This window comes from Hyperolius riggenbachi, chromosome 3 (genome assembly GCF_040937935.1).
Source record: "Hyperolius riggenbachi isolate aHypRig1 chromosome 3, aHypRig1.pri, whole genome shotgun sequence".
NCBI classification, from domain to species: Eukaryota; Metazoa; Chordata; class Amphibia; order Anura; family Hyperoliidae; genus Hyperolius; species Hyperolius riggenbachi.
The window spans coordinates 386,640,665-386,664,635 of NC_090648.1; the positions used below are offsets into that span (position 1 = coordinate 386,640,665).

General features: G+C 41.7%; 1 protein-coding gene and 1 long non-coding RNA gene across 6 annotated transcripts in view; one reads left to right on the forward strand and one right to left on the reverse strand.

Moving 5' to 3' along the window:
• LOC137564071 (uncharacterized) overlaps window positions 1-23,508 on the reverse strand; it is a 147,761-nt gene extending 124,253 nt beyond the window's left edge. Inside the window, exon 1 of the long non-coding RNA XR_011030506.1 lies at window positions 23,411-23,508. This is a non-coding gene — a long non-coding RNA (uncharacterized lncRNA). The remainder of the gene's footprint in view (window positions 1-23,410) is intronic.
• The window catches only part of DOCK2 (dedicator of cytokinesis 2), a 566,587-nt gene that overhangs the window by 272,403 nt on the left and 270,213 nt on the right, over window positions 1-23,971 (forward strand). For all 5 annotated transcript variants that reach the window (XM_068277405.1, XM_068277401.1, XM_068277402.1 and 2 more), the window contains one exon: window positions 1,172-1,267. In XM_068277405.1, coding sequence (XP_068133506.1) covers window positions 1,172-1,267 — 96 coding nt within the window. The remainder of the gene's footprint in view (window positions 1-1,171; window positions 1,268-23,971) is intronic.

The following is a 23,971-nucleotide window of genomic DNA, read 5'->3' on the forward strand; positions in this document are numbered from 1 at the left end:
CTACAAGTGTGTTTGGAAGTTATATTTACCAAATGTGGTCACTTTGATGAGTCAAAAGTTAAGAATACATTTTGATTTATACATAGGGCTTGATTCACAAAAGAGTGCTAACTGATAGCACGGCCGTTTTTACGTTTCACGTGATCGCAAATTTTCACGCAAAACAATAACGTTTTTGCGCGCAAATGGGAATTTTCGCGTGAAACCAATATCGTTTGTGCATGAAAATTCACGTTTGTGTGCGAAAATGTTATCATTTCGTGTGAAAATGGCTGTGCTATCAGTTAGCACTCTTTTATTGAATCAAGCCCATAGGTTCCATATTTGTTTTAGCTGGTCTGTCACTCATATGCCCCACATTTTTTCCTCCTGCAACCAAGCAATTTGTGTCAAAACGCAATGTATGGTGATGCTGATAAAAATTCTAGGCTTACAACCATATTTATTTAGAAATATTCCAGCTCTCACATCATAAGTACAGTATATAAATTTAATCTCACCCTGCAAGCCAGGTAAGAAAGATTCAGAGAAAAAAAATTCAATGAAACATGGCAACACTTTAACATCTTCTTATACATGAATTTAAAAATAAGTATCTTCTTACACAAACATATAAAATAAATATCTGTCTACTGTAAATACAATATTTTTACCAATGACAGCTAGTCAGACTGAATATAGTGAATACAAAACATTCTATCCAACAGGATATTGTTTTGAAAAAAATATTTTTCCTTAAATGTGACTAAAAAAGCAATTATGTACAGTATATTTAGTATTATGACCACTAATACAAATACATCCCAAACAGGAAACCCTTGTTCTGGTTGTTAAAGGGTTAAAGAGGAACTCCAGTGAAAATAATTACATAGTTATACAGTTATTTGGGTTGAAAAAAGACATACGTCCATCGAGTTCAACCAGGGTCAGTAATGATGTAATAAAAAAGTGCTTAATTTTTACAATAATTCTGTATAAATGATTTAGTCAGTGTTTGCCCATTGTAAAATCGTTCCTCTCCCTTATTTACATTCTAACATTTAGCACATGGTGACATTTTTACTACTGGCAGGTGATGTAAGTGTAATGAGATGCTGCTTGATGGTTTCTCTTTAAGCTACTGGACATTTCAAAATATTTATATGTCTAAAAACAGTATCCTTTTCATTAGGGTTCAGCCTATTATCATATCCAAGAAATAACAGACCAACTTCTACGAACAGTTAACAGAACAGTTATAACAATGGAACGAGAGCAAGAATTAACAGTAAGTAATCCAATACTTTAAAGACGAACACCCAAAATCCAGGGGTTTGGCGGAAACAAGGACGTTTAAAAGCATCTGCAAGGTTTTCATTGCTGTTTGGGTGACATATTCACTTACTCTTTGTTTCTCTTATGGGTGTCTCAAAGGACAGGAAGTGAGGAGGAATGTCTAAAACAGGAATACAGGCACCATGAGAGTGGTTAGAATTTTTTATTTACTTTTTTTTTTTTTTTGCAAACTTTGTCCCTACTGAAAACTTTTCCCTAATATTTTCTGTTTCTTTCAATGATATCACAAAGAAGAGAAAGAGAGGCAAGTTTCACAACAGTCAGTAATCGCAACATGACTTGTTATAATTCTTCTTCCCTTTTTTAAAAGTCAAAAATAGTTTGTGCTTCAATATTTATTTTTTTTTCTAGTTTAGTGTGGCCTTATCTGGATTAATGAACTTATTATGTATATCAATGGGAGTAGGCGCTGGGAAAGTTATACCTATTGAGCTGCACATTCCAAAAGGGTGATCCCAAAACCCTCAAAAGGTTAGAATTAATTATATTTCTGAACTCATGATGTGTTTAATGAAATATATACTATCATTTGGTGAAAATCAAAATGAAATTAAAAAGTAAAGATTTCACTTCTATTTTTCTCACTTAAAGGGGCACTATGGTGAAAACTTGTAAAATTTAAAATATGTGCAAACATAGACAAATAAGAAGTAAGTTTTTTCTAGAGTAAAATGAGCCATAAATTACTTTTCTCCTATGTTGCTGTCACTTACAGTAGATAGTAGAAATCTGATATTACCAACAGGTTTTGGACTAGTCAATCTCTTCATAGGGGATTCTCAGCAAGGTTTTTATTCTTTATAAATATATTCCCTAAAAATGATTTAAACAATGATGCTGGCCAGCTTCCCTGCTCGCTACACGGTTTTTTTGGCAGTTGGACAAAGCAACTGCCATTCACTAAGTGCTTTTGAAAATAAATAAATCCCTGAGAATCCCCTATGAAGAGATGGACTAGTCCAAAACCTGTCGCTTCTATCAGATTACATAGTTACATAGTTATACAGTTATTTGGGTTGAAAAAAGACATACGTCTTCCCCTAAATTAGCCCTAGACTACAATATATACACTACACGATACATACATAGACATATGACTAAAGCAGGGACTAGATTGTGAGCCCCTCTGAGGGACAGTTAGTGATTAGACTATATACTCTGTACAGCGCTGCGGAAGATGTTGGTGCTATATAAATACTAAATAATAATAAATAATAACAATAATAATAATACGTCCATCGAGTTCAACCAGGGTCAGTAATAATGTAATGAAAAAGTGCTTCATTTTTACAATAATTGGGTATAAATGATTTAGTCAGTGTTTGCCCATTGTAAAATCTTTCCTCTCCCTGATTTACATTCTGACATTTAGCACATGGTGACATTTTTACTACTGGCAGGTGATGTAAGTGGAATGAGATGCTGCTTTCTTTTTTTGGCAGTTGGAAACAGCTGTAAACAGCTGTTATTTCCCACAATGCTACAAGGCTCCCACAGTGTGATGCCAGAACCATGGTCCTGACATCACATAGTGGGAGGGGTTTCGCCACAATATCAGTCATACAGAGCCCCCTGATGATCGTTTGTGAAAAGGAAAAGATTTCTCATGGGAAAGGGGGCATCAGCTACTGATTGGGATGAAGTTCAATTCCTGGTTTATTCCTTTATAAATATATTTCCTAAAATGGATTTAAACAATGATACTGGCCAGCCTCCGTGCTCGCTACACAGTTTTTTGGGAGTTGGACAGAGAAACCGCCATTCACCAAGTGCTTTTGAAAATAAAGAAATCCCTGAGAATCCCCTATGAAGAGATGGACTAGTCCAAAACCTGTTGCTTCTATCAGATTTCTACTATCTTAGTGACAGCGACATAGGAGAAAAATAATTTATGGCTCATTTTACTCTGGAAAAAACGTACTTCTTATTTGTAAATGTTTGCACATATTTGAAATGTTACAATTTTTCGCCATAGTGTCCCTTTAACATCTATTTATAACTTAAAGGGAATTTGAAATGCAGGGAAAAGAAAAAAGGCACCACAAAGGTGGCTCATCTGGTGTGTTACCTCAATATATATATTCTGGCTTTGGCCCATTCCCTTACTCTCAGCGATAGGATTGCTGATCACTGTCTTCTGAAAAAGGCAAGGTTCGCCCAACAAATCACTAGGGGAGAGGTGAATAAAGGCACTTGGCCAGATACCCAAGGACAGTACACTGATTGCATTTGGCAGAAAATGGCACCCAATGTAATAAAATGTTTAAAATGGACATGCAGAGTAATATAGTAAATAGGCTTAAATATGAGACATGTTTTGCTGGTTCAACCTGCCTTCAACAGTTAGAAAAGAATATAGGCTCCTAAGATAGATTTTTTTTTAATTTTTATTATATTCATTGAAAATAGGTTTTTTGAAAGTATTTTTTTTAACTGGAATGTACTATTTGTATAAAACTCCACCTGCTGAATTGACTGGCAAGCTTTGTAAGTGCTAAAAATGCATAATTTTGCAAGTGAGATAAGGAAACAATACCTTCTGTTTGTCAATCACCAAGACAGGGGATTTTGTAATATTGAGCTTGGCATAGACTATACAATGTACAATGTTTGCTCAACCAATGATACTATGAGGATTTGCCTCTATTGGCTTGTTTACTGCAACAGTGAATCCACACTCTTTACAGAAAGCATTGCCAGATGGGAGGTACAAATGGTACTCAAAAAACCCTGAATGTTTGGGAACAATTGAATATACCAGCACTCCGTCTTCTAAAGTCACGCTCTTTTATTGAGCCATAATGTCCACAAAGATAGCCGAGAATTGTTTCGGGGGCCTCGCAGGGTCCCCCTTCATCAAGGCCTGTGGTTACCACATGCCTTGATGAAGGGGGACCCTGCGAGGCCCCCGAAACAATTCTCGGCTATCTTTGTTTACATTATGGTTTAATAAAAGAGCGTAACTTTAGAAGACGGAGTGCTGGTATATTCAATTGTTGATTTTGGAAATTGCAAGCCTATGCCCAAGCACCCAACCTTGTAATGGTGTGCCCACTCACTATCTTTATATATGGCATCTGAATGTTTGGGAGGTAACATTTCACATGTCTGATTAAAAACATATTGTCAATAATTTTGTTTTGAGTGAAACACTATATATATATATATATATATATATATATATATATATATATATATATTATATATACACTCACCTAAAGGATTATTAAGAACACCTGTTCAATTTCTCATTAATGCAATTATCTAATCAACCAATCACATGGCAGTTGCTTCAATGCATTTAGGGGTGTGGTCCTGGTCAAGACAATCTCCTGAACTCCAAACTGAATGTCAGAATGGGAAAGAAAGGTGAATTAAGCAATTTGTTGGTGCCAGATGGGCCGGTCTGAGTATTTCACAATCTGCTCAGTTACTGGGATTTTCATGCACAACCATTTCTAGGGTTTACACAGAATGGTGTGAAAAGGAAAAAACATCCAGTATGCGGCAGTCCTGTGGGCGAAAATGCATATCAGTAGCTAAAGATTGGCTGTACTTAGATTACATATGCATTTCACTGTCCACGTTTGGATTTCACAGAACTTTTTATATAGTATTTGCAGAGAATGATGCTCCTGACAGCTCATGGCAGGTTCCATGTTTGTCTGTCTCCTATGAAGCCAAATGTGTCGTCATGTCCTCCCTGCTTCCTGATGATTCCACTCAGAAAAAAGACAACACTACTGTGCAGTGAATATTAATTAGCCATGTGGCAAGGAACAATAGCTGACTCATGCAGTATACTCTGCCAGGAGATTTTTCAGTGCTGTGAGCTGGACTGCGTTACAAGCTGTTGTAACATGAGCCTGTAACTTCTCACTAGCAGCAGAGGGGAGGACCCAAGGTGGGAAGAAGCAGCCCCAGAATGCTTTGCAGTATGGTATGCAGCCTCTCGGCCTCTTAAGAGCTTGGGTATAAAGAGCCTTGCTGTTCAGCACACATCAAAAGTAAGAGAGATTTTTAACTTCAGTATTGCCTTTTTGGCTTCCTTCTAAACTGTTTAACACAGGAGAATAGAGGTTTAAATTAGCTTTTGCAGCCTGACAGTTACTCTTTAAAGAAAAGCAACGCTGACTGAAATAACCACTCGTTACAACCGAGGTATGCAGCAAAGCATTTGTGAAGCCACCAACATGCACAACCTTGAGGCGGATGGGCTACAACAGCAGAAGACCCCACCGGGTACCACTCATCTCCACTACAAATAGGAAAAAGAGGCTACAATTTGCACGAGCTCACCAAAATTGAACAGTTGAAGACTGGAAAAATGTTGCCTGGTCTGATGAGTCTCGATTTCTGTTGAGACATTAAAATGGTAAAGTCAGAATTTGGGCGTAAACAGAATGAGAACATGGATCCATCATGCTTTGTTACCACTGTGCAGGCTGGTGGTGGTGGTATAATGGTGTGGGGGATGTTTTCTTGGCACACTTTAGGCCTCTTAGTGCAAATTGGGCATTGTTTAAATGCCACGGGCTACCTGAGCATTGTTTCTGACCATGTCCATCCCTTCATGACCACCATGTACCCATCTTCTGATGGCTGCTTCCAGCAGGATAATGCACCATGTCACAAAGCTCAAAACATTTCAAATTGGTTTCTTGAACATGACAAGAGGTCACTGTACTAAAATGGCCCCCACAGTCACCAGATCTCAATCCATTAGACCATCTTTAGGATGTACTGGAACGGGAGCTTCGTGTCTTGGATGTGCATCCCACACATCTCCATCAACTGCAAGTAGCTAGCGCGATCCCAGAAGACAGAACAGAAGGATCCCCAGCGCTAGCGAAAAGTAGCTAGCGCGATCCCAGGAAACAGAACAGAAGAGATAGCTGGTAGCAACCGCTGCACCAGCTATACTCCAAGAACAGAGATCAGAACCATTTCCTGTCGACCACCATAGGGGCAGGACAATGGCAACAGGCAAGACAAGACAGAACAGGCAATACAGATAATACAACCTGACTGGGCTAGAAGGGGAGCCTAAAGCAACCCCCAGGAATTAACTATACTAGATAGCAATGGCTGACACTCCAGCAGTGTCCATCAGGAACAGACCATGGAAGGGAAATGTCCAGCAAAGCATTCTGGGAACCATAAAGCTCTTATAGTGCCAGTCATCAAAGAAGGCAGGTAGGGGATCTGCATAACGAATGTATGCAAATTCCCCAGCAAGAGAACAGACCAGAAACTTGTTAAAAGGTTTAAAACGGTTTAGGTGGCGGTGGTGGACCGTCCACACACAAACAGACAAAAAATCGCTGTTGATTGTAGAAAAAAAAAATCACAATTTATTCACATACTCCTACATAAAAGTGCAACGCGTTTCACGGGCAAACATCCCGCTTCATCAGGCAATAAACGAACGGAGTATCTCACTGCAAAATGACAGAGATGTAAAGCATGTCAGGGAGCTGTATACAGACGTAGAAACTGTCAAAGAAAAACATCTCTTTTCTTGTTGGTGCAAAGTATGTCAACTATTATAATAGTATCTGTGGGTTAGTGGAAAGAATGAGGGGGGGGGGAAATACTATATGTGGGGGAATGTGAGCAGGGAGGGCAGGGTGGTGGGTTGTGACCAGGGGATGGAAAGTACTGGCAGGGATAGGTAAATATAGCTGAATTGAGAACAAGCTATTGGGGATGTGTGTCCTGTGATATAATGAACTATGTGGAATGGGGATGGTGTAGCTTACAAGGCAATTTTCAACAACAAAACTAGCAAAGGTAAATACCCAGAGTGTCTGAAAAGGAGCTGTCTATGATTGAGGAAAAAGACAAAACTGACAAAAAAGACAAGCATGAAAACAATGATGATGATCAAACTTACCAGCTCTGAGTATATTGATAGCTTGGCACCTCTGTGCTATAGTAACTGTGTGTGGGGTTTAAATAGGGAGGCTAATTGTCTAATGAGTTGATTTGGATCAGGAGCGAGCGAGAGAGGGAGGGAGGGAGGGGCGTGTGTGATGGACTGAGGCTGTCACTAGCCGGGGTATATTATCGCCCCCTGGTGGTGCAGAAGTAAAATTCATTATGCACAAGTTATTATGTAGAATGTATACATATACAATTTAAAAAACAAAATAAAAACAAATTGCATACCTAAATACATACATATGTACATACATGTACCTTATTACACAAATAGGCAAAAATATTTCGTATAAAAATATAGAAATCCATTATGTGCATGTATAGAAATAGAACGAGGCCTAAATTACAGTGCATGCCATTCCCAATCGCAGCAGTTGTCGACTGCTGGAATGGTCCCAATTGACCATGATAAAACTGGAAAGTAAGATTAAATCTCTCCTTATAGATATCCAGTACCATATAAATTATAACATTGTAATAAATATAAAAAAAAAAAAAAAAAATTATATAAAAACTAAACATTAAGAGAGAGCGGACAATTAAAAAGAGAAAAGGAATTGCTGCTATTCTGGTGAGTTAGTAAATTTTTTCAAGTACTTCATTTAGACCCCCTGGAGATAGGGTCTTAAGTATTTGAATCCAGAACATCTCCCGTTTCTTGAGAGAGTCAAAGGAGTCGAAGCGGTTGTGTGAAATAGATTCGATAAACGTGATACGGAAAAGTGTGGGGTCGCTGTTGTGGTGGGTGAAAAAGTGACGCGAAACGCTGTGCAGGGGATATTTGTTTATTATGTTTCTTTTGTGTTGTCCTGTTCTGCTTCTTGCTTGTTGGGTGGTTCTGCCCACATACTGCAGCCTGCATGGGCATGAGATGACATAGATGAGGTATTTGGTTTCACATGTGATGGTTTCTTTGATATGGTATTCTATTTTGGTGACCTGCGAACTGAAGGACTGAGTGTTTACGACAAATTGGCAGGCTAAGCATTTTTTGTGTTTACAAGGGAAGCTGCCTGGTGTGTTAGTGCTAGAAGTGTTTTTTAGGGCTACAGGTAACTGGCGTAGTCTGCTTGGGGCCAGTATACTGCTGAGATTGGGGGCGCGTCTGTATGTAATAGTGGGTCTGGGTGGGATGATGGATTGTAGATGGGGGTCTTGGAGGAGGATTTCCCATCTGTTGGTGAGGATATTACGGATCGACTGATGTTGGGCACTAAACCTGGTGATGAATCTGGGCATGTCTGTGAACTGTGTGTTGGCTTTGGGTTGTAGTGGGTTATTCATTGTTGCTTTGTGGTGTGCATCATATAGTAATTTCTTGGGATATTTACGATCGGTGAATTTTTTAGTGAGAATTTTGGACTGGGTATTGTATTGTTGTATGTCCGTGCAGTTACGGTAGATCCTCTTATATTGGCTATATGGAGTATTCTTTGTCCATGGCCGGTGGTGGAAACTGTTATAATGTATATAATTGTTGGCGTCTACGGGTTTAAAGAAGGTTTTGGTTTTGATATATGGTGGATCTGTGTAAAGAGTAAGGTCAAGGTATTCTATAGAAGCTGGGTCTGAGTGGGAAGTGAATTGTAGGCCGGCCGTATTGGTGTTCAGGTAATTGAGAAAAGACGGGATTAGATTGGGAGGACCTCTCCAAATGAATATTAGGTCATCTATATACCGTTTATAAAAAATGATGTTATTGTGGAATGGGTTATTGCTGTACAATTTAGTTTGTTCGAAAAATCCCATTGCTAGATTAGCGTAGGAAGGGGAGAACGAACTTCCCATAGATACGCCGCTGACCTGATGGTATGTTTGGTCTTGAAAAGTGAAAACATTGTTCTGAAGAATAAATTCAGTGCACTGCATGAGGAAGGTTTGTTGGGTGCGCGGCATGGATGTGTTGGATTGGAGGTAATATTGTAAAGCTGTGAGACCATAAGCATGTGGTATGTTTGTGTACAGGGATGTGACATCGCAGGTGAGCCAGATGTAGTCTTCCTGCCACGGGATGGAGTGAATGAAATTGATGAGGTTTTGGGAGTCCTTGATAAATGACGGCAGGGACTGTACATGCGGCTGAAGGTGTGTGTCGATGAACCGGGATAGGTTACTAGTGGCGGAGTCAATTCCAGATATGATAGGTCTACCTGGTGGTTTATGGATGTCTTTATGGATTTTGGGAAGGTAATAGAAAAACGGGGGTTTCGGGTGGTGATTAATGATAAAAAAATTTTCATTTTTGGTGATGATATTGTTCAAAAAAGCTTCTCCGATAAATTGTTTCAAGGTATTGTTAATTTCTGGGGTGGGGTCAGAGGGTAGTGGTTTGTAATGTTTGGGGTTATTGAGTAATCGTAGAGATTCTTCAAGGTAATCTGTTTTGTTAAGGATGACGATCCCGCCCCCCTTATCTGCTGGTTTGATAATGATGTTTGGGTTATTTTTCAAAGTTTTGAGGGCTGTCCTTTCGACTTTAGTGAGGTTGGATGTAGGAATGGTGTCCGGGATATTTAATTCCTGTAAGTCTTTTAGAACCAGGGAGTAGAAAGTGTCGACATAATTGCCCTTGGAGGCTGTTGGATAGAAAACTGAGCGGCCTTTAAGTTTGGTGTTGATATATTTTTCGGTTTCTAATTCAGCTGTGGATAATGAGACTATGGGCAGTGTGTCGTTATTGGTAATGATAAGCTGGGTTGTGTCTGTCTGTGGGGGGGCACTGTGTTTTTTCATGGCAAAATGCCTTTTCAGAGTCAGTTTACGGATGTAGGTGTTGAGATCGGTGAATAGTTCAAACAAATCAGATTGATTGGTAGGGCAAAAAGAGAGACCTTTTTCCAGTAGAGAAGTTTCATATTTGGTGAGACGGTGATGGGACAAGTTAAATATGCTCTTCTTGGGTTCTACGATCGGCGGGGGAATTATAGTAGATGGGTGGTGCATTATCTTTTGTTTCTTTTTTCTTTGGCCTCGACACCCTCGTTTTCTGTGTCTGGTAGCGCACGTTTCATTTTGTTTGTGGGTTTCAAGAATGACTGGGCTGAGATGGGACTGGGTAATTGTTTGGAGAGGGTGTTTTGTGATAACGAGGCTGGTAGATCTAAAAAAGAAGGTGATAGCAGGGGCGTAGCAATAGGGGGTGCAGAGGTAGCGACCGCATCGGGGCCCTTGGGGCAGAGGGGCCCCGGAGGGCCCACCCTCAATTGCAGTATTAGCTCTCTATTGGTCCTGTGCTCATAATAATCACTTCTATAGATACTTTGAACAGTGGTAATCATTAACAAGCTATTCCCCATCCTCTTCTTGCACCTCTGACACTGTAGTTGCCATTGGCAGGTTTTGGTGCGCCGTATCAATTGTTATGTATAGAGTGCTTGGGGGGCCCCATTGTACAACTTGCATCGGGGCCCACAGCTCCTTAGCTACGCCACTGGGTGATAGGGATTGGTCTTGTGGTTCCGTGTTGGTGTTGTGTTGGGAACCACTAGGTTTGGTGGACTTGTTGCTGTTAGTATGTGTTGGATCTGAGTGGGAACTGGAGGGGGAAGGTGATGTATGTAGATCGCTCGCAGTGGGTGAAAACACCCTCTCCAAACAATTACCCAGTCCCATCTCAGCCCAGTCATTCTTGAAACCCACAAACAAAATGAAACGTCCGCTACCAGACACAGAAAACGAGGGTGTCGAGGCCAAAGAAAAAAGAAACAAAAGATAATGCACCACCCATCTACTATAATTCCCCCGCCGATCGTAGAACCCAAGAAGAGCATATTTAACTTGTCCCATCACCGTCTCACCAAATATGAAACTTCTCTACTGGAAAAAGGTCTCTCTTTTTGCCCTACCAATCAATCTGATTTGTTTGAACTATTCACCGATCTCAACACCTACATCCGTAAACTGACTCTGAAAAGGCATTTTGCCATGAAAAAACACAGTGCCCCCCCACAGACAGACACAACCCAGCTTATCATTACCAATAACGACACACTGCCCATAGTCTCATTATCCACAGCTGAATTAGAAACCGAAAAATATATCAACACCAAACTTAAAGGCCGCTCAGTTTTCTATCCAACAGCCTCCAAGGGCAATTATGTCGACACTTTCTACTCCCTGGTTCTAAAAGACTTACAGGAATTAAATATCCCGGACACCATTCCTACATCCAACCTCACTAAAGTCGAAAGGACAGCCCTCAAAACTTTGAAAAATAACCCAAACATCATTATCAAACCAGCAGATAAGGGGGGCGGGATCGTCATCCTTAACAAAACAGATTACCTTGAAGAATCTCTACGATTACTCAATAACCCCAAACATTACAAACCACTACCCTCTGACCCCACCCCAGAAATTAACAATACCTTGAAACAATTTATCGGAGAAGCTTTTTTGAACAATATCATCACCAAAAATGAAAATTTTTTTATCATTAATCACCACCCGAAAACCCCGTTTTTCTATTACCTTCCCAAAATCCATAAAGACATCCATAAACCACCAGGTAGACCTATCATATCTGGAATTGACTCCGCCACTAGTAACCTATCCCGGTTCATCGACACACACCTTCAGCCGCATGTACAGTCCCTGCCGTCATTTATCAAGGACTCCCAACACCTCATCAATTTCATTCACTCCATCCCGTGGCAGGAAGACTACATCTGGCTCACCTGCGATGTCACATCCCTGTACACAAACATACCACATGCTTATGGTCTCACAGCTTTACAATATTACCTCCAATCCAACACATCCATGCCGCGCACCCAACAAACCTTCCTCATGCAGTGCACTGAATTTATTCTTCAGAACAATGTTTTCACTTTTCAAGACCAAACATACCATCAGGTCAGCGGCGTATCTATGGGAAGTTCGTTCTCCCCTTCCTACGCTAATCTAGCAATGGGATTTTTCGAACAAACTAAATTGTACAGCAATAACCCATTCCACAATAACATCATTTTTTATAAATGGTATATAGATGACCTAATATTCATTTGGAGAGGTCCTCCCAATCTAATCCCGTCTTTTCTCACTTACCTGAACACCAATACGGCCGGCCTACAATTCACTTCCCACTCAGACCCAGCTTCTATAGAATACCTTGACCTTACTCTTTACACAGATCCACCATATATCAAAACCAAAACCTTCTTTAAACCCATAGACGCCAACAATTATATACATTATAACAGTTTCCACCACCGGCCATGGACAAAGAATACTCCATATAGCCAATATAAGAGGATCTACCGTAACTGCACGGACATACAACAATACAATACCCAGTCCAAAATTCTCACTAAAAAATTCACCGATCGTAAATATCCCAAGAAATTACTATATGATGCACACCACAAAGCAACAATGAATAACCCACTACAACCCAAAGCCAACACACAGTTCACAGACATGCCTAGATTCATCACCAGGTTTAGTGCCCAACATCAGTCGATCCGTAATATCCTCACCAACAGATGGGAAATCCTCCTCCAAGACCCCCATCTACAATCCATCATCCCACCCAGACCCACTATTACATACAGACGCGCCCCCAATCTCAGCAGTATACTGGCCCCAAGCAGACTACGCCAGTTACCTGTAGCCCTAAAAAACACTTCTAGCACTAACACACCAGGCAGCTTCCCTTGTAAACACAAAAAATGCTTAGCCTGCCAATTTGTCGTAAACACTCAGTCCTTCAGTTCGCAGGTCACCAAAATAGAATACCATATCAAAGAAACCATCACATGTGAAACCAAATACCTCATCTATGTCATCTCATGCCCATGCAGGCTGCAGTATGTGGGCAGAACCACCCAACAAGCAAGAAGCAGAACAGGACAACACAAAAGAAACATAATAAACAAATATCCCCTGCACAGCGTTTCGCGTCACTTTTTCACCCACCACAACAGCGACCCCACACTTTTCCGTATCACGTTTATCGAATCTATTTCACACAACCGCTTCGACTCCTTTGACTCTCTCAAGAAACGGGAGATGTTCTGGATTCAAATACTTAAGACCCTATCTCCAGGGGGTCTAAATGAAGTACTTGAAAAAATTTACTAACTCACCAGAATAGCAGCAATTCCTTTTCTCTTTTTAATTGTCCGCTCTCTCTTAATGTTTAGTTTTTATATAATTTTTTTTTTTTTTTTTTATATTTATTACAATGTTATAATTTATATGGTACTGGATATCTATAAGGAGAGATTTAATCTTACTTTCCAGTTTTATCATGGTCAATTGGGACCATTCCAGCAGTCGACAACTGCTGCGATTGGGAATGGCATGCACTGTAATTTAGGCCTCGTTCTATTTCTATACATGCACATAATGGATTTCTATATTTTTATACGAAATATTTTTGCCTATTTGTGTAATAAGGTACATGTATGTACATATGTATGTATTTAGGTATGCAATTTGTTTTTATTTTGTTTTTTAAATTGTATATGTATACATTCTACATAATAACTTGTGCATAATGAATTTTACTTCTGCACCACCAGGGGGCGATAATATACCCCGGCTAGTGACAGCCTCAGTCCATCACACACGCCCCTCCCTCCCTCCCTCCCTCGCTCGCTCCTGATCCAAATCAACTCATTAGACAATTAGCCTCCCTATTTAAACCCCACACACAGTTACTATAGCACAGAGGTGCCAAGCTATCAATATACTCAGAGCTGGTAAGTTTGATCATCATCATTGTTTTCATGCCTGTCTTTTTTGTCAGTTTTGTCTTTTTCCTCAATCATAGACAGCTCCTTTTCAGACACTCTGGGTATTTACCTTTGCTAGTTTTGTTGTTGAAAATTGCCTTGTAAGCTACACCATCCCCATTCCACATAGTTCATTATATCACAGGACACACATCCCCAATAGCTTGTTCTCAATTCAGCTATATTTACCTATCCCTGCCAGTACTTTCCATCCCCTGGTCACAACCCACCACCCTGCCCTCCCTGCTCACATTCCCCCACATATAGTATTTCCCCCCCCCCTCATTCTTTCCACTACCCCACAGATACTATTATAATAGTTGACATACTTTGCACCAACAAAGAAAAGAGATGTTTTTCTTTGACAGTTTCTACGTCTGTATACAGCTCCCTGACATGCTTTACATCTCTGTCATTTTGCAGTGAGATACTCCGTTCGTTTATTGCCTGATGAAGCGGGATGTTTGCCCGTGAAACGCGTTGCACTTTTATGTAGGAGTATGTGAATAAATTGTGATTTTTTTTTTCTACAATCAACAGCGATTTTTTGTCTGTTTGTGTGTGGACGGTCCACCACCGCCACCTAAACCGTTTTAAACCTTTTATCTTGTTTTATCCTACTGGCGCCTCTGTATCCTTGCATATTAAGTTGTCCACCCTTGGTGGAAGGGTGATATACCCTCTTTTCCTATCTACAGAGAGCGACATCTTAGTCCTGAGTGGGGTCAGGCTTAATCTCCCCACCTGCGTATACAGTGGTTGCCTTAGAGCAACCCAGGTTTGTAAGTATAATACTTACTTTTAACATTTTTCTCTATTTATACAACATACTACACTATATTGGGCTCTCGGTCTCCCTTTTCTCAGACAAGAAACTTGCAATGGAAAGACAGGTCTCTGTTCCAGAGACCTGCAGCCCACAGACTAGAGGAATGGACAAACAGCTGTCTGCCTGTGCAGCCAGCTGAGCGGATCGTCACAGTGAGTTAAAGAGAACTGTCCATGCTCGGAAGCCATCAAACCTGAATGAACTAGAGATGTTTGGTATAGAGGAATGGTCCAAACTACCTTCAACTAGAATCCAGACTCTCATTGGAACCCACAGGAAGTGTAATTTCTGCAAAAGGAGGATCTACTAAATATCGATTTCATTTCTTTTTGTGGCACCCAAGTTTATGCACCTGCCTAATTTTGTTTACACAATTATTCCACACTTTCTGTAAATCCAAAAAACTTCATTTCACTTCTCAAATATCACTGTGTGTGTCTTCTATATGATATATTTAACTGACATTTTTTATCATAACAACCAACGATTTATACAAGAAAATCATGAAAATGAACAAGGTTGCCCAAACTTTCGCAACCCACTTTATACACACACACACATATATATATACATATATATATATACACCACTATATATATATATATATTATATATATATATATATATATATATATATATATATACCACTATATATATATATATATATATATATATATATATATATATATATATATATATATATATATATATATTCTTTCCCTGAAAATAAGACCTACCCTGAAAATAAGCATTAGCTGTAATTTTGAGCCCCCACCGAAGGTATCCTTACTTTGTTGCAGTGGTGGGGCTTGCGTGAATAAGTGATCCTGAGAGCTGTCCAGCGGTGGCTTAGCTACTGGTAGGGCCTCCCTAGCCGAACAGGTCAAGTGTGATATTCCAGACTAAATTGGATACCCTGGTCCTCCAAGTCTGGGGGTTGGACAACAGGCTAACAACCTGTTCCAGTAAAAAACTTAATTGTTAAGAAACCTTCAAAGAAGCCTCAGAAATCGGTGCGAATTAACGGCAGTCGACTTAGGAAACGGAATATGGAATTCGCAATCGGATCATGGAATGTAACAACTTTATTCGCCCTCAGAGCACAGATAAATTTCCTGAAAGAACTTAAAAAATACAAGATCGCCGCTATACAAGAAACTCGATGGATCGGAAAGGGCTTCAGAGATGCAAAAACACACACAATATTATATAGCTGAAAGGAAATAAAGGAAAGGAATAAATGAAGTAAAGAGTTCATAGTAGCCTTTGTAGTGGATAATGAATTAAAATTAAATATAATTGACTTTCAGGCTGTAAACAAAAAAATATGTAAGATCAGAATAAAGTCCAAATTTCACAACATAACTATCATAAATATACACTGCCCTACATGTTGGACACTTGTCATTTCTCTTTGCTGTGATAACCATTTTGTGATAATTTCTATCTTGGCATAATGTTGCTGTATTGTTCAACAACTTCATATGTCCATAAAAAACTCTAGTAAAAAAAAATATACATTGCCCTAGTAGTTCTAAAATGACTTAAAAATGGTAGTCGGAGATATGAACGCTAAGATCGGGAAAGAGAAAGAATACAGAGAAACAATAGGTAACCATAGTCTCCATGATGAAACAAATGAAAATGGAGAAAGGGTGATAGACTTTGCAATAAGTGAGAACATGATAATAAGTTCCACCCACTTCCCACACTGTGATATGCATAAAGGCACCTGGGTGTCACCTGACAGGTCAACAGTCAACCAAATTGATCACCTGCTGGTGCAGAAGAGGGGCGCCACAAGCATCCTGGATGTTAGATCAAGAAGCGGTCATAGCATCATGCGGGTCATACCACTTTCTTTTAGAAATAAAATTCAGATGTAGAATAAATAAGCAATCTCGAAGCAAACCTCAATGTAATGAAAAACTCAATCTCGAAAAATTAAAAGCGTGCAACAAAAAACCCTATGAATGAGACCACGGTCAACTAAGTCATGTGATGAAATGCGTAGGGCGTGGCTAACATGGACAGGAGAGGTTTCAGTGTGTGGAGGAGACGTCCTCATTTATAAGTGCTTTTTTATCATCAATGTTTGTGAGTAGTGCTACTTCTTTTATACCATTTAATAAACGGTTTTATGCTATGAGAATTTAATCTAGTCCGCAGTGGATGGTTTTTATGTATGGGAGTTATTAACACTTGGAGAAGCTAGAGAGCATCAAGCGCTGATTGACATCCTAACCAGGACTGTGCTCACATGCGTTGAATGCTGTCTATGGGTCTAGGCAGCTTCTCATAAGGTGAGCACAGTTCCTGAAGGTGGGGGGGAGTACACATTAATTAGGACGAGTGACCCCGTAATAGCCACGGTGGCTATGAAAGGCCAGTGGTGATGGCTGAAATTCTTGCTTAACCACTTCCCGACCGCCTAACGCACAGAGGCGGCCGGGAAGTGGAGCCCTGAAGGACCGGCTCACCCACAGAGGCGGCGGTCCTTCTAAGGGCATGGGCGGAGCGATCGCGTCATCCGTGACGCGATCCTCCGCCGGCGCCTGTCACCGCTCGCCCGCCGCAACATCCCGCCGGCTATACGGAAGCACCGGCGGGATGTTAACCCCGCGATCGCCGCATACAAAGTGTATAATACACTTTGTAATGTTTACAAAGTGTATTATACAGGCTGCCTCCTGCCCTGGTGGTCCCAGTGTCCGAGGGACCACCAGGGCAGGCTGCAGCCACCCTAGTCTGCACCCAAGCACACTGATTTCTCCCCCCCCTGCCCCAGATCGCCCACAGCACCCATCAGACCCCCCCCCTGCCCACCCCCCAGACCCCTGTTTGCACCCAATCACCCCCCTAATCACCCATCAATCACTCCCTGTCACTATCTGTCAACATTATTTTTTTTTTATCCCCCCCCCTGCTCCCTGCCCCCTCCTGATCACCCCCCATCCCTCAGATTCTCCCCAGACCCCCCCCCAGACCCCCCCCCCTGTTTACTGTATGCATCTATCCCCCTGATCACCTGTCAATCACCTGTCAATCACCCGTCAATCACCCGTCAATCACCCCCTGTCACTGCCACCCATCAATCAGCCCCTAACCTGCCCCTTGCGGGCAATCTGATCACCCCCCCCCCCCCCCACACCAATAGATCGCCCACAGATCCGACATCAGATCACCTCCCAAATCCATTGTTTACATCTATTCTCTCCTCTAAACACCCACTAATTACCCATCAATCACCCATCAATCACCCCCTATCACCACCTGTCACTTTTACCTATCAGATCAGACCCTAATCTGCCCCTTGTGGGCACCCAATCACCCACCCACACGCTCAGATTGCCCTCTGACCCCCCCTTATCAATTCACCAGTGCATTAATTACATCTGTTCTTCCCTGTAATAACCCACTGATCACCTGTCAATCACCTGCCAATCACCTATCACCCATCAATCACCCCCTGTCACCCCCTGTCACTGCCACCCATCAATCAGCCCCTAACCTGCCCCTTGTGGGCAATCTGATCACCCACCCACACCACTAGATCGCCCGCAAACCCGCCGTCAGATTACCTCCCAAATGTATCGTTTACATCTGTTATCTTCTCTAAACACCCACTAATTACCCATCAATCACCCATCAATCACCCCCTATCACCACCTGTCACTGTTACCTATCAGATCAGACCCTAATCTGCCCCTTGCGGGCACCCAATCACCCGCCCACATGCTCAGATTGCCCTCAGACCCCCCCCCCCTTATCAATTCGCCAGTGCATTAATTACATCTGTCCTTCCCTGTAATAACCCACTGATCACCTGTCAATCACCTGCCAATCACCTATCACCCATCAATCACCCCCTGTCACTGCCACCCAACAATCAGCCCCTAACCTGCCCCTTGCGGGCAATCTGATCACCCCCCCACACCAATAGATCGCCCGCAGATCCGACATCAGATCACCACCCAAGCGCAGCGTTTACATCTATTAACTCCTCTAAACACCCACTAATTACCCATCAATCACCCCCTATCACCACCTGTCACTGTTACCCATCAGATCAGACCCTAATCTGCCCCTTGCGGGCACCCAATCACCCGCCTACATGCTCAGATTGCCCTCAGACCCCCCCCTTATCAATTCGCCAGTGCAATATTTACATCTGTCCTTCCCTGTAATAACCCACTGATCACCTGTCAATCACCTGCCAATCACCTATCACCCATCAATCACTCCCTGTCACTGCCACCCATCAATCACCCCCTGTCACTGCCACCCATCAATCAACCGCTGTCACTGCCACCCATCAATCAGCCCCTAACCTGCCCCTTGCGGGCAAACTGATCACCCACCCACACCAATAGATCGCCCGCAGATCCGACATCAGATCACCACCCAAGCGCAGTGTTTCCATCTATTCTCTACCCTAAACACCCACTAATTACCCATCAATCACCCCCTGTCACTGCTACCTATCAGATTAGACCCCTATCTGCCCCTAGGGCACTCAATCACCCGCCCACACCCTCAGAATGCCCTCAGACCCCAGCCCTGATCACCTCGCCAGTGCATTGCTTGCATCTATTCCCCCCTCTAATCACACCTTGAGACACCCATCAATCACCTCCTGTCACCCCCTAGCACACCTACCCATCAGATCAGGCCCCAATTTGCCCCGTGTGGGCTCCTGATCACTCGGCCAAACCCTCAGATCCCCCTCAGACCCCCTTCCGATCACCTCCCCAGTGCATTGATTGCATCTATTTTCCCCTCTAACCACCCCCTGAGACACCCATCAATCACCTCCTGTCACCCCCCTAGCACTCCTATCCATCAGATCAGGCCCAATACAACCTGTCATCTAAAAGGCCACCCTGCTTATGACCGGTTCCACAAAATTCGCCCCCTCATAGACCACCTGTCATCAAAATTTGCAGATGCTTATACCCCTGAACAGTCATTTTGAGACATTTGGTTTCCAGACTACTCACGGTTTTGGGCCTGTAAAATGCCAGGGCGGTATAGGGAACCCCACAAGTGACCCCATTTTAGAAAAAAAGACACCCCAAGGTATTCTGTTAGGTGTATGACGAGTTCATAGAAGATTTTATTTTTTGTCAAAAGTTAGTGGAAATTAATTTTTATTGGTTTTTTTTCACAAAGTGTCAGTTTTCACTAACTTGTGACAAAAAATAAAATCTTCTATGAACTCGCCATACACCTAACGGAATACCTTGGGGTGTCTTCTTTCTAAAATGGGGTCACTTGTGGGGTTCCTATACTGCCCTGGCATTTTAGGGGCCCTAAACCGCGAGGAGTAGTCTAGAAAACAAATGCTTCAAAATGATCTGTGAATAGGACGTTGGGCCCCTTAGCGCACCTAGGCTGCAAAAAAGTGTCACACATGTGGTACCGCCGTACTCAGGAAAAGTAGTATAATGTGTTTTGGGGTGTATTTTTACACATACCCATGCTGGGTGGGAGAAATTTCTATGTAAATGGACAATTGTGTGTAAAAAAATCAAACAATTGTCATTTACAGAGATATTTCTCCCACTTAGCATGGGTATGTGTAAAAATACACCCCAAAACGCATTATACTACTTCTCCTGAGCACGGCGGTACCACATGTGTGGCACTTTTTTACACCCTAAGTACGCTAAGGGGCCCAAAGTCCAATGAGTACCTTTAGGATTTCACAGGTCATTTTGCGACATTTGGTTTCAAGACTACTCCTCACGGTTTAGGGCCCCTAAAATGCCAGGGCAGTATAGGAACCCCACAAATGACCCCATTCTAGAAAGAAGACACCCAAAGGTATTCCGTACGGAGTATGGTGAGTTCATAGAAGATTTTATTTTTTGTCACAAGTTAGCGGAAAATGACACTTTGTGAAAAAAACTATTAAAATCAATTTCCGCTAACTTGTGACAAAAAAATAAAAACTTCTATGAACTCACCATACTCCTAACGGAATACCTTGGGGTGTCTTCTTTCTAAAATGGGGTCATTAGTGGGGTTCCTATACTGCCCTGGCATTTTAGGGGCCCTAAACCGCGAGGAGTAGTCTTGAAACAAAAATGACCTGTGAAATCCTAAAAGTACTCATTGGACTTTGGGCCCCTTAGTGCAGTTAGGGTGCAAAAAAGTGCCACACATGTGGTATCGCCGTACTCGGGAGAAGTAGTATAATGTGTTTTGGGGTGTATTTTTACACATACCCATGCTGGGTGGGAGAAATACCTCTGTAAATGACAATCTTTTGATTTTTTTACACACAATTGTCCATTTACAGAGGTATTTCTCCCACCCAGCATGGGTATGTGTAAAAATACACCCCAAAACACATTGTACTACTTCTCCCGAGTATGGCGATACCACATGTGTGGCACTTTTTTGCACCCTAACTGCGCTAAAGGGCCCAAAGTCCAATGAGTACCTTTAGGATTTCACAGGTCATTTTGAGAAATTTCGTTTCAAGACTACTCCTCACGGTTTAGGGCCCCTAAAATGCCAGGGCAGTATAGGAACCCCACAAATGACCCCATTTTAGAAAGAAGACACCCCAAGGTATTCCGTTAGTAGTATGGCGAGTTCATAGAAGATTTTATTTTTTGTCACAAGTTAGCGGAAATTGATTTTAATTGTGTTTTTTCACAAAGTGTCATTTTCCGCTAACTTTTGACAAAAAATAAAATCTTCTATGAACTCACCATACTCCTAACGGAATACCTTGGGGTGTCTTCTTTCTAAAATGGAGTCATTTGTGGGGTTCCTATACTGCCCTGGCATTTTAGGGGCCCTAAACTGTGAGGAGTAGTCTTGAAACGAAATTTCTCAAAATGACCTGTGAAATCCTAAAGGTACTCATTGGACTTTGGGCCCTTTAGCGCAGTTAGGGTGCAAAAAAGTGCCACACATGTGGTATCGCCGTACTCAGGAGAAGTAGTATAATATGTTTTGTGGTGTATTTTTACACATACCCATGCTGAGTGGGAGAAAGATCTCTGTAAATGGACAATTGTGTGTAAAAAAAATTAACAAATTGTCATTTACAGAGATATTTCTCCCACCCAGCATGGGTATGTGTAAAAATACACCCCAAAACACATTATACTACTTCTCCTGAGTACGGCAATACCACATGTGTGGCACTTTTTTGCAGCCTAACTGCGCTAAGGGGTCCAAAGTCCAATGAGCACCTTTAGGCTTTACAGGGGTGCTTACAATTTAGCACCCCCAAAATGTCAGGACAGTAAACACACCCCACAAATGACCCCATTTTGGAAAGTAGACCCTTCAAGGTATTCAGAGAGGGGCATGGTGAGTCCGTGGCAGATTTCATTTTTTTTTTGTCGCAAGTTAGAAGAAATGGAAACTTTTTTTTTTTTCTCACAAAGTGTCATTTTCCGCTTACCTGTGACAAAAAATAATATCTTCTATGAACTCACTATGCCTCTCAGTGAATACTTTGGGATGTCTTCTTTCCAAAATGGGGTCATTTGGGGGGTATTTATACTATCCTGGAATTCTAGCCCCTCATGAAACATGACAGGGGGTCAGAAAAGTCAGAGATGCTTGAAAATGGGAAAATTCACTTTTTGCACCATAGTTTGTAAACGCTATAACTTTTACCCAAACCAATAAATATACACTGAATGGGTTTTTTTTTTATCAAAAACATGTTTGTCCACATTTTTCGCGCTGCATGTATACAGAAATTTTACTTTATTTGAAAAATGTCAGCACAGAAAGTTAAAAAAATCATTTTTTTTGCCAAAATTCATGTCTTTTTTGATGAATATAATAAAAAGTAAAAATCGCAGGAGCAATCAAATAGCACCAAAAGAAAGCTTTATTAGTGACAAGAAAAGGAGCCAAAATTCATTTAGGTGGTAGGTTGTATGAGCGAGCAATAAACCGTGAAAGCTGCAGTGGTCTGAATGGAAAAAAAGTGGCCGGTCCTTAAGGGGTAGAAAGCCCTAGGTCCTCAAGTGGTTAAAGCAGTCTGCACTATGAGGCGTTGTTTTTGTTTGTGAGTTTCAAGGAGCAGGAGCGTTCGAGGGGTTGGAGATTACCAGAGGCTAATACTGTCACGCTGTGATTGCTGTCTGTGGTCTGGGCGGCAATAACAGAAGGTGAGAGTGGTCCTTAAGGGTGATGGATCACGAATACAGAGGTGATACCTGTAAACTACACTGGGGATCATTAATGGTGTGGAGCTCCTTGGACTATATAGTGTATGCGATGAATTGTTTTAAGGGGGGGTTTTTAGGTGAATTTGGAAGACCCGATTGGAAGACCCTATGATTGTAAGTGTATGGACTTCTTTTTAGTGGACTGTAATACAGTGCAAGGTTTTATATATACTATTCCTGTGTCCTTGTTTCCAGAGAGACTTAAACCTTTCTGAACTGATATCCTGGCTTTGATCTTGGCAATACTCTGAATATCCGTTTGTCCTTCGTTCCTGTTCTTTGCCAGATTCAGACTGATTTCTTGGTTTATTAACAATGAACTTCTGGTTTATCCCTATCTACTTCTTGTTATACCTGTACCTCACATTGGATTATCTAGTCGCACTCAGCAGTCGCCTTCGGGTGTACCCATCTGGTCTCCAGGGCTGTGCCCATCCGGCCACACAGAGGATTCCCAGGTATGTGACAGTTTGCTCTTTGGGAGACTGGTTTCTCCAAGTGCAGCAATAGCAGCAGGACCAGTTTATGCACTGTTTGCAATAACTGTCTGACTGTTTGAATCAGCTGCAACTTGTGCAAGTGTCAGTTCCTGCTCCTCTTCCTGCAAAGCTGGCTGCTTCCATGTTGCGGATTCCTATGCCTCAACGCTATAATGGGGACCCCAAGCTCTGCAGGGGATTTCTAAGTCAATGTGAGATCCAGTTTGAATTGCAACCTGAGAATTTTTCTTTTAAACAAGATAAAACTGCATTTGTTATTTATTTGCTTACTGGATAAGCTTTAGCCTTGCCCCCCCCCCCCCCCCCCCCCCCATTATGGGAGAAGGGAGATTCCATGTTGCACTATTATGCACTGTTTCAACAGAACTTTTGAAAAGTATATGATGAACCTGGCCGAGCTACCTCTGTAGCCTTTAAGATC